This window comes from Gouania willdenowi, chromosome 21, assembly GCF_900634775.1.
Source record: "Gouania willdenowi chromosome 21, fGouWil2.1, whole genome shotgun sequence".
Classification (NCBI taxonomy): Eukaryota; Metazoa; Chordata; class Actinopteri; order Blenniiformes; family Gobiesocidae; genus Gouania; species Gouania willdenowi.
Genome location: NC_041064.1, coordinates 27618989 through 27631256, shown reverse-complemented (window position 1 = coordinate 27631256; position 12268 = coordinate 27618989). Strand labels below are relative to the sequence as shown.

Sequence of the window (12268 nt, the reverse complement as noted above, 5' to 3'; positions counted from 1 at the left end):
CAAACATACCAGCTATCAGGACAAGAGAGGGTGATATAACATCCGATCCCATGAAGATTAATAGCACATTCCAACAGTTTTACCAAAACTTGTACAAATCAGAGATGTCTCAATGAAAAAATCTGTTCCGGATTCCTTAAGTCATTGAAATTACCTAAGCTTCCCCAAGAGGCCAGCTGTCATTTAGAAGCACCTATCACTTTAGAAGAACGAAGGAACGCTATTAAATTAATGAAAAGAGGGAGATCTCCAGGCCTGGATGGTTTACTTCCAGAATTATATGATGCTTTTTGGCCTCAGCTCGGTCCTGTTTTAATAGATATGCTTAATTCTTCTATTAACAGAGGTTCCTTCTCAACTAGTTCCAATGTTGCAATCATTTCTGTTCTACTAAAGGATAAACCAACTGATGATTGCTCCTCTTATAGGCCTTTAAGTCTCTTGAATTGTTAAGATAACCTCTTTACTAAGGTTTTAGCTAATCGTCTAGAGCATTACAGGCGTTACCTGTGTAGCATGGTGAATATTTTACCTCTTGTGCTCCCTTAGTGATTTAATTGGCTGGCACTTCGTCTTCACTGTGTGTAGAAGCTAAGGCTATATAAATCTTGGCAGCTGTGTGAATAGCATCAGCCTGATTGGTACCAGCCTTTCTCTCTGAGGTTGTCCTAAACTCACTACGGCTCAGTGTGCTTATCCCTGCTCCTGGTGTGCTGTGCTGATATCCCGACCAGGTCCTGTTTCACAGAGCTCAAAGTGTTATCCCTGCTCATGGTGTGTTTTACTGGTACTGCTGTTATCAGATCTTTTCCACTGCGGTTTTGTGCTGTTTACATTAAGGTTTTATCTTGCTTTTTGCCCTGAGGAATATAGGGCTGAATTTGTCTTATTTGTATATTTTGGCTCTTATGCGCAGTACTGAACATTATTTGTTTGCAGGGGCCGGTGGCATCGGGTGTGTCTGCTCCTAGCAGTGGAGGATCAGTGTCATGGGCGTTTTCACTGGAACTCCTTACCCCTTCCTAAAATTGTAACCTGCTCATTAATTCACATTTTCATGCTTTTGTTTGATTCTTTGTTATTTGGCCTGAGTCTGTGTGTGTGCATGAGTGTTGGGCACAGAGTGGAGTGAGTGCTCTGTGGCCAAAGTAGATTTTCCCCTTGCTACTTGCCGTCGTGGCCGGTGTCAGCCAAAGTAGCTGATCCTCTTTTACAGAGCGTTTGAATGCTCTCATTTAATTCCAGTTCTTTGTTTTGCTTCACCTCAGATGTGAGAATACCGATTTTCATCTTGAAAAAGTTTCTTTTCTTGTTTGACCTCAGTGGGCGAGGCCTCGGAAACAGGAGAACGTAACGAGTTAATGACGATCGAATTCAGCCACCGTATTTATCAACATCAGATTATTCGTAAACTGGGATTGGTGAAATACAAATGTTTCATGAATCACACCTTGGTACTGTCATACTACCAAATGTGCCCTCAAATTTGCACCTGTTTTAATGCAAGGTTGATAAATGAGGGCCAGAGTGCATATGAAGGCGTGCAGTGACAGACTTAAGTGCTACTACTACCTTTAACCCTAACCCTATGTCTTTCTATCTGCAGGAGACATAGCCAATAACCAGGCCTCAATTGCAGCCAGACAATGTAAACATGCTAATATTCATTAAAAAGACCATGTCCATATCACCTGACCGTGGCTCAGGTGGTAGTGGGTCGTCTTCTGATCGAGAGGTTGGGGGTTCGATCCCAGTACCTGACTATGTGTCGAAGTGTCCTTGGGCAAGACACTGAACCCTAAGTTGCTCCCAGTGGTCGACTAGCGCCTTGCATGGCAGCCCTGTCCCACTGGTGTGTGAATGTGAGAGTGATTGGGTGAATGAGCTGATGTGTAAAGCGCTTTGAGACTAAATTCAAGTCCATTTACCATTTATCTTAAATCTAGGCTGCGCAGACTGATATGAAAAAACAAAAACTAAACTTGTAATGCAGTTTCTGCATAGGAATTAATTTTTTTTTTTTTAAATTACATAACATTTGGTTTAAATTTTAAACTGGCAACAGGAGTCAGGAATAAAAAAATGTAATTTATGTTTTTTGTGTGACAGGTGTTAGGTAGGTGCACTAATTAAGAACACTACAAATAGTGACCTGCAGGAGGAACACAGGTATTCCAGGTACTGGGTTGTGGAATGTGGCAGGTGCTCTAATCAAGACTGCTGCAAATGGTGACCTGCAGGAAGAACACAGGTTGTTCAGCCATTGGTATGAGGACAGTGGAATAGGGCAGGTCCACACCTTATTCCACATGAGCATGCAGAAGGTGCAGGAAAAGCTGGTAGGAAATTCTGTTTGGTGTGTATATGGTATGTTGTGTTGAAGTCTAGCACATGACATTTACCATCTTTATTATTTCAGATGTGCTTCCCTGCTTGAGTGGAATACAGCTGGTTGTTTGTAGACTACCGACGGACCAGGTATTTTAAAGTTTGTTTGTAGTTCATCTTTTATTGATATGTTTTAATGTTTTTTTGTATTAAAGTGTTTTTTATGGTTATTAATGTTTTCTTTGCAGAGCATCGGGGTCCATACGCTGCTCTTGTTGAGAATAATTTGTTTGTTTTGTTTATTAGTTAGGCTTTGTTTCCTTTGTTCTAGTCCGTCCTGACATGTGAGCCGGTCAGGGGCAAATAGCTGGGTTTTGCCTGTGGGGTGGGCTAGTTCCTATTTTTTTTGTTCTCTTTATTCATTTTTTGTTTTGCGTATTATTTGAACTTGTGCTCCCCCTTGTCACCAATACCCGGTAAGCTCTCAGTCAGGCATTCAGGTGGGGCCTTAAGGGTGTAAGTGGGCCGTGCATATTCACATGTGTAAACTCTTTGAGAGGAATATTTGAATTGCAGTGTGTAATTGTTGTGAAACCATATCCGCCCCAATCCTGTTACCATAATTGAGAGTTGAACTGGGAGTCTGGTATGGTGAGGCTTATCAATCTTTATGAACTGGTTTTAATAATAAAGATTCTATCTCCCCTCCTATTGGACTGCTGCTTTTGTATTGCTAAATCCTTAAGCGGGTGCAACATTTGTATTTGTATTGAGTTGTAAAGGTCAAACCCAGAGTCAGAATATAACTGCAATTTTGTCTTACCACAATATATTGTATATTATCGTGAACCCATTGTCTATCTTCCCACCCTTAATATTGTTGTACAGGGATGTAACGATTAATTGTGAGGCAGTTAAAAATTGATTCATAGGTATCACGATTCATATCGATTTTCTGAAAATTGAATCGCAGTACTTTTTTTCTGTATATATTTATCCTACTCTTGTCCAAATGCTGAGGCGGTGGGCGGAATCTGCTACTACTTTCTTTCTGGCCGCCATATACATGTTGATAAATGATTCCATACCCCATTAGCACTGAAAGAATATCTGTAATATGTGTATCTGTAAAAGTCACATTTTTCTATTAGCTCCGTCTGCTAGCATAGCATCTCTTCACTGCACATTTATTTTTAGTTAAATTGCATTGTTTTGAATAGTTTATCAAGTGATTCTTTTGACAATGAAAAATACAAGGAAAATAGTACAGTATTTTCTAGGTTTTTTTTCCAAAAAAAAATAAAGGAATATTTTTCAATCATTTGTCTACAGTCTCATTTTGTAAAATACATTTTGAGAGAATCGTATCGGGAGTTGAGTGAATTGTTACATCCCTATTGTTGTATATAAGAGGCAGGTAGATTTCTTATAAATACATGAGTGCACAGAAACATCTAAACACTTGAAGTAATATTACCATTACAGGAGAGAGAAGCAGCAGGTAGTAGAGTGTTAAAGTAAGATATCAGTCGCAAATACAGTATATATTTCAGCAGCACAAAAGGAATAAATGACAAAACTCTTAACACATGCTACACTTGAGTACATTTTTCGTACAAAGCTTCTTCAACAGCTATTGAGATATTTTAAATCAGTCATTGGAACTGTTCAGCAAGGTATTTTACTGCTGGATAAAACAAACTATTAGGTGACAAAACACTGTCTATCCCCTTGAACCTCATTTATAAAGGGTCTGTGCGACAGCTGGAAAGAAATTTTATTCTGGTATGTGACTTTGATGTTCAGCACCTATTTTAATTGTGGCACCAAATGTTTAATAAATGAGGTTTGATGATCAATGATACATGAATTCTTTTTAACATTGTCAAAGATATCTGAGATATACACAGACAACAGATCATTTGCTGGACAACACAAACAGGTTTGTTTTTAATCTACAAATAGCCACAGAAGAAAATACTCTGACAGCCAAAAAACGAACATCAAAAAACACTAATACAGAATACAGTAAAAAGTCAAACTCCCAACAAGTTAAAAATATTTTCTAACCACGCAGAAAGATTAAGGGATTCAACATCTAATGTTACCCCTCTTCTCCTCTCAAACATCTATCTGAGGCATCATTGTCAAGCCATCCAGGCTTGCTAGGTCTTTAAGGTCTCCAGCGGCTTATTCCACAGTGAATTTCATCTGTCGGTCACTATTTATCTTCACCACACTTGTGTTCCTTACCAAGGCCTCGGATTGACAGATCATAAACCACCTCCTCGATCTTCTTCACATCATACTTAAGACCATCATAGCGCTTTCTCAGAGGGTCGTTCTTCAGGTTGAGCAGACGGAAGCCCGAGTCCAATTCGTTAATGAAGTTAGAGATGCGAATCGGTCGGCTGTAGTCACCTGCTGTGACGCTGTTCACCGCCAATCGGGACTGCAGGAACAAACAAAAGAAGCTTGAATCATGCAACTCTGTCACGAGCTACGGTGTAGCTACTGCGCATAACTCATTACAAATTTACCGCCATGCTGCTAGAGGGTTGTGGCCGTGTGTGTATGGTTTCAGAGGAGCATTAAAAAGTCCTGGTTTATCTTCCGATCACAATAAACAATGTTTTATGTCTTAAGCATCTTAAAATGCATGTTCTTCTAGCAATAATAATTATCTTTGGCCAAGCACGTATGCATTGCGTTGAAAACAAAATGTGCCCTTGTGACATTTTTACCAATTCTTCCTTAACTCACTCAGTGCCCCCGACGAGATATCTCGTCATTTCAAATCCAACCGCTCAGCACCATTGACGAGGGATTCACGGGGGATTACAAGAAAACACCCTGGCGGAGGTCCCTCATCAATATCTAAGCTGTGGGGTGTTGTAGTGACCAAATGTGCCCTGACGATGGCAGCGGTGCACCTTTAGATGAGAGATTAGCCACTGATGCTACTATTAGCTGGGTGGGAGAAGGAGGAACGAGTGAGAATATGGCGCTACAGAGTGATATTGTGACGTATCCAGCAGCTCACAGCACCACATACTAACAGAAAATGTGTGGACCTGAGTAGATTATTGATAATGTTGTGATCGTGAGATGAAACTATCAACTAACCGGGCTAAGCGGTCACTGCTGCGTGTCGGGAGGAAGAGGAAGTTACGTCTGTGTGCAGACTGACAGGAGGGAAAGTTGGAGGAACGCCAAAATACAGTAAGAAATCCATTCAACTCTGACAGACAGCAAAATAATAATTTTGCCATCAAAAGCCCAGTCTCAGTGTTTTTTTTTTAATGTTTTATATAAGGAAACAATGTTCAGATGTTAGAGTTGTCACTAAAGCAAAAAAATAGCTTTAAAGTCACTGACAGGGTTTTTATTTACAAAAAGGCTGTTTTCTCTGCTTTTTGTTCTGAAACTGAAGATTTGTGTAAAACTTGCTCTATTCAATGGCTCAGCAGGCACAACAATGGGGCTCAGGATCTAGTTACGGTATCTCTGTGCATTCAAAATGCCATCAATAAAATGCACCGGTGTTGTGCATAACATACACCTGCCCTTATCATTACCCCGCCGCCACCATGGGCCACTCGATCCACAACGTTGACATCAGCAAACCGCTCACCCACACGATGCCACACCTGTTGTCTGCCATCTGCCATGAACAGTGAAAACCAGGATTCATTTGTGAACGTGCCAGACGCCATTGAATGTGAGCATTTGCCCATTCAAGTCGATTAGGATGACTGCAGTCAGCAATAACTAAGGCTCATCGCGCAGGCAGCATAGGAAAAAAGTTAATCTGGGAATCTCTGGGGGGCCGACGGGGCGTCCCCTTGGTGCCCTAAGCGGCTGGGGATGCGGTCATCGTCCTTGGGCGAGCTGCTGCCTGTGCTCCTTGTGGCCTGGGGTCCGGCTCCTGCTGGCTCTGGGCCCGCGCCGTACGATCTGGCCGTCTGCTGGGCGTGAGCCTTGGCTCCTCTGCTGGCGTCTCGAGCGGGGGAATCTCCAGGCCCTCCCTTGGGGAGTTGGGTGCAAGGTAGGGGTGGGGTTGGTGACGGGGTGCACTGGGTCCTCGGCTCCTTGGGGCTTTCTCGGGTGCGTATGTCCATAGCCACCACCATTATACCCAAGCTTCACACTTGTCACCAGACTGGCTTGATTACACAACACAATAACAATATCCACAACTACAACTTCACATCTCGTTTTTACAATAATCAACTCTTCCCCACACTTCCCATTATTGTGGCCAGCCTGAGGCACACCTGTGCAATAATCATGCTGTCTAGTCAGCATCTTGATAAGCCACACCTGTGAGGTGGGATGGATTATCTCTGCAAAGGAGAAAAATTTAGACAGATTTGTGAACAATAATTTAAGAAAAATAAGTCTTTTGTCTATATACAAAATGTTTTAGATCTTTGAGTTCAGCTCATGAAAAATGGGAGCAAAAAAAAAGTGTTGCGTTTGTATTCTTGTTCAGTGTATGTAGTTAACAATTATTAAAATATGTTTAGTATCAAGCTTTCCCACATTTTATCGTTTAAAAAAATTGAAATCAACAATTAGATAAGAGATGCTAACAGAAAGCTAACACAAGAGGAAGGTGAACTTTTAGGTTATTTATTTCAGGCTCAGTAATTGTGATTTATTGTAATTGAACATGTAATTGACTTTCTGAAGATAAATAATAATTGATATTTATTTGGAATTGAAAAAAATGTTGGTCTCTGTATTCATAGTTGAACATGGATAATTGAAGACATAATTGTAACTGAAGATTGTAATTTACCCCAACGCTGGGCTATTTCACCACTCACAAATATTTAAAATAGTTAACATAAGGCCAATGTAGCTGACCTCTGTGTCTCATAATCTATTGTTTATTAGTTTTTCACTAGTAACAAAAAATATAAAAACCATTGCATCAGAAAAACATTTATTTTTTGAAAACGTAATATTTATTATGAACACACATTTGTTCTACATTTTTTGGAGTGTTCTTTCTTCAAAATACATTAATAACTGAGATAATGCAGAATTTGAAATCTGACTGTAGAAGAGCTGAGCGTAAATGAAGATCAACAAAACTCCAGATTCATCTAGAACTATACAAAATAAGTCTGTGAAAATTCAATGATGGCTTGTTCAAAGCAAGACAGCAATACTTTTCTGAAATTATTGCTAAAAATGTCAACAACTCTCGCACGTTGTTTTCTGTAATTGAAAAGCTCACAACCCCCCCAAATCAGATAGCCCCTGAATTACTGTCAGCTGGAAAATACAAAGAATTTGCTGTATATTTCAATGAAAAAATACAATCAATAAGGTCAAACATCAGAACAAACCAGCAAAATAACAAAAAGCTTGAACAGCTTCAACCACTGAGGGATGAGTCAACTACAATGTTAGAGTTTATTACAGTGAACCCAAAAACAATAGAGGAAACTGTTCAGCAGCTGAATCCATCAATGTGCTGCCTTGACACAATACCCTCAAACTTGTTTAAAACTGCTGTAAAGTCAATTGTCACTAATTTGTGTCAGATAATGAACTGCTCATTGCAATCAGGCACCATACCAAAATCCCTGAAAGTAGCTGCTGTGAAACCTCTGTTAATAAAAGAGAACACTGGATGCCTCTATACTGGCTAACTATAGACCAATCAGCAACCTTCCATTCATGGCCAAGATCATTGAGAAGGTGGTCTTCAACCAACTGAGTCAATTCTTAACATTCAACAAAACATTTGATACATTTCAGTCAGGTTTTCGTTCTCATCACAGCACTGAAACTGCTCTTATCAAAGTGATCAATGACATAAGGTTGAACACTGATTCCGGAAAAGTATCTGTTCTCATTCTATTGGATGTAAGTGCTGCATTTGACACTGTAGATCATACAATTTTGTTGCACAGATTGCAAACATGGGTTGGACTGAATGGAAAAGTAATGCAATGGTTTAAGTCCTACTTGGAGGAGCGAAGTTATTTTGTAAGCATTGGAAACTCTGTTCTTGAACCCCTTCTGTTTAGCCTATATATGCTTCCTTTAGGACACATTTTACAGAACTGTAAGGTTGATTATCAGAGCTACACAGATGACAACTATATCTATCACTGAACCCAGATGACTATGGTCCCATTGAGGTGTTGTGTGACTGCTTAGAAAAAGTAAACTGCTGGATGAGTGAAAACTTCCTTCAACTAAACCATGACAAGATGAAAGTGATTGTCTTTGGTAACAAGGAAAAAAGGACTGCTATCAGCAAGTATCTTGAGTCTCGATCTTTAAAAGCTAAAGACCAAGTCAAAAACCTTGGTGTTCTGATTGACTCAGATCTTACATTCAGCAATCAGATCAAATCTATCAAAAAAACAGCCTTCTACCACCTAAAGAACATCTCCAGAGTGAAAGGTTTAATGACTCAGAAAGATCAGGAGAAACTGGTCCATGCTTTTATCTCAGACTGGACTATTGTAATGGTCTTCTGACAGGAATCCCCCAAAAAAGCATCAAACAGCTACAGCTGGTTCAGAACGCTGCAGCTCGGGTCTTAACCAGAACAAAGAAGTCAGAGCACATTACTCCAGTTTTAAAGTCTTTACACTGGCTCCCAGTCAGTCTCAGAATGGACTTTAAAGTTCTACTGCTGGTGTATAAATCTGTGAATGGGTTTGGTCCAGAATACATCAGTGACATGTTAGTCAGGTATGAACCCAGCAGGTCTCTCAGATCTATGGACACAGGTCAGATAGTGGAGAGTAGAGCTCACAGTAAACATGGTGATGCTGCGTTTAGTTGTTAAAGTGGAACAAACTGCCAGCAGAGCTGAAGTCAGCATCTAATGTGAACATTTTTAAATCAAAGTTAAAGGCACTTTTTTTCTCTACTGCGTATGATTGAGAGGGATATTTTTGGTCATGTTGTTGATGTAATGTGTTTGTTGATGATTTTAAATGTTCTTATTGATTTTAAACAATTGAATGTTTTATCATGTAAAGCACATTGTGTTGCCTTGTGTATGAAATGCGCCATACAAATAAATTTGCCTTGCGTGCGTGTGCAAGAGAGAACCCACGGAGGAGATGGAGAGTCCCACACAGAAACCAGGAGGACAGGTAGTGAGTCTCTCACTGTTTCACACACACTGCCTCAAAACAGGCCCTCACCACACATAAGGTATTTATAATAAAAATATACTAAATGAGTAAATAAAACAAAAAAATAAACATTTATAGAAAACGTAAACAAAACAACAAAAATGCACAAAAATCTACAAAAAGGCTTCAAAAAAACAGAATGTCTGCAAAAAAAATAATACATTACAGAAAAATATATCAAACGACAACAAAAAATATGAAAATGAGTCAAAATACACAAAATATTTATACAAAAAATGGGCATGCTATTAGTGAGCTCTGCCTTCTCCTCTGTTGTATACCCGAGTGGATCAGCAAGTGCGCACGTTTGGGCAGAGCATCTGAGTGTTTGGCATGCTCTCTGCAGCAACAAGGATCGGACAGCACGTGAACAGCAGTACCAGGCACTGAATGTTTGGAGGACTTTCCGTACTACAAATTGACTCACTCAAGAGAAGACACCACCGGTAAGAGCTTGTTGCTCCGCAGATGCACTCCATTCACAATCTTAAATGTTTACAACAATGTTGCATTCATGGATGCTCAGTGTTTCTCAAATGTGACCTAGTATGTATTGCCTTTGTTGTGGATTAGATTAAAACGTTATTTGGATATAATAAAAGTGCTTGAAAATACAGAAGTGAAGTTTAAATAATGAGTATATTACATATTGGGGTAAAATTAAACAATTATTTTGATTACAATGTGTTTGACAGGGTAAAAGTATGCCAAATTTTGTTAACTTAGGAATTATAAAAATGTCTGTCATACAGTTTTCTGTTACTACATTAATTGTTTGTTTTTAACGTTTTTACCTAAAGACTGACTAAAGACTGAAGGCACTGCTACCTGCTACAATGAAATAAAAGAAAAGCAGGATAGAAAGCTGATGTCCGAGAAAATTCCTGTCAAACGTCTTCTGAGTGGGTCTCTAGTCCCATCAAGTACAGGACAGTTAAGAGAGGACTCCACAAACAGAAAGATACAAAAAATACATGACTCCAAAAAACATACATTACAGAAAAATCAGTTATCTTCAACACATCCTTATCACAGGAAACTGTGCCAGTCCCCGAGAAAACCAAATTCGACAACACTGAATGACCTGTGACCAGTGGCACTAACATCAGCTGCCATGAAATGTCTGGAAAAGCTGGTTTTATGTCACATCAACTCCATGGTTCCTGCTACTGTGGACCCCCATCAGTTTGCCTATCATTCAAATAGGACAGTAGATGATGCTGTGGTGCTGGCACTTCACTCCACCCTCCAACACCAACGCTCACTTTTTGTTCCAGGACTACAGCTCTGCCTTCAATATGATCAGGCCGCTGAAGCTGACTGCTAAACTGGCTGGCCTGGGAGTTCTACAACACACCCAAAACTGAATCCTGGACTTCCTCACGGATAGACCACAGGTGGTAAGGATAAGAAAGACAACCTCTGCAGATCTCACAGTTAGTACGGGCCCCACGCAGGGCTACTGCCTTAGCCCAAAATTCTTCCCCATGACGGTCTCCCCACACGACAAAAACACGCTCATCATTAAGTATGCAGACGACAACCATCCTTGGCTTCATCAGAGATGGGGATGAGTCGGTATACAGGGACCTGGTCCACAGGACAACTGTCTATGGATAGGAGAATGACCTTGTTCTTAATGTGGAAAAAACAAAATAACTCATTGTGGATTACAGGAGGAGAGCCCCCCTCTGCAGTCATTCACTATTGGTGGGATTGAGGATTGAGCGGACCGACAGCCACAACTTTCTTGTATCCGAGAACCTCAGCTGGGCAAAAAACACTGGTGCGACTGGTGAAAGAGCTCAGCAGAGGCCGTATTTTATCAGGCTGCTGAAGAAGGCCTACAGGGGTCTCTGAGAAGGAGAAGCTGCAGCAGGTTGTCAAAACTGCAGAGTAGGTCATTGGCTCTGATCTCCCCTCCATTGACACCATTTTCACACAGTGCAGCAGGAGAAAAGAACAGAGAATTTTAAAGGACAAGCATCACCCAGCCCATGCTCTGTTCCAGTGGGTGGAGTCAGGTTACAACCTGAGACACCACAAGCCTGTGAGCATCAGCACTCACAGGGCCCGCTTCCACAACAGCTTTTTCCCACCTGCTGTCAGGCTCGTGGCTCAGGACATTAAAGAGGGCAGATACCACAGTACTCTTCCAATTAATAACTTAATCCCCCATGCTGGACAATTTGACCTCACACTCTCCTATGTGCAATATGTAAATTAAACTTAAGTATACTCAACAAAAAGATAAACAAATATAACTTATGTCATTTCCTTGTTTTTGCACCTTTGATTACTGTCTTGGATGATTTGTTGTTTGTAAAAAAAATAAAAATAAAAAAAAATCCATCTGACTCTGGGACATGCACAACAATTCCATTGTACCTGTTCTTTTTGGGCATGTGCATATGGCAAACTTTATTCTATTCTAAAAATACAAACTAAAAAAAAATTAGTACAAAAAAAAAAAAAAAAACAACAAACCAATTTATTATGCGCACGTCCCATAGAATTAAACCAGGGAAATCGCACACATTTTACTTTGCACCCGCATATATATCCCTTTATAAAACTACAGAGTATGTACACCTCTTCGTACATCTCACCTTCAAATACACTCATTAGGCCATAACTGACAACTCTACTTAAGCTCCTACTATATGAATACATACTTCCGACAGGCAATGTACGAGTCATCATAACAGTAATTAAATGCTGCATCAGCAATCAGTTCAATTAGTTTTCAGGGCACTTGCATCCTT

At 40.1% G+C, this 12268-nt stretch overlaps 1 protein-coding gene across 1 annotated transcript in view; it reads right to left on the bottom strand.

Annotated features, from left to right (window-relative positions):
• Window positions 1–3853: 3853 nt before the first annotated feature.
• tsn (translin) overlaps window positions 3854–12268 on the bottom strand; it is a 31052-nt gene continuing 22637 nt past the window's right edge. The window contains exon 6 of the mRNA XM_028437049.1: window positions 3854–4780. Coding sequence (XP_028292850.1) covers window positions 4550–4780 — 231 coding nt within the window. The 3' untranslated portion in view covers window positions 3854–4549. The remainder of the gene's footprint in view (window positions 4781–12268) is intronic.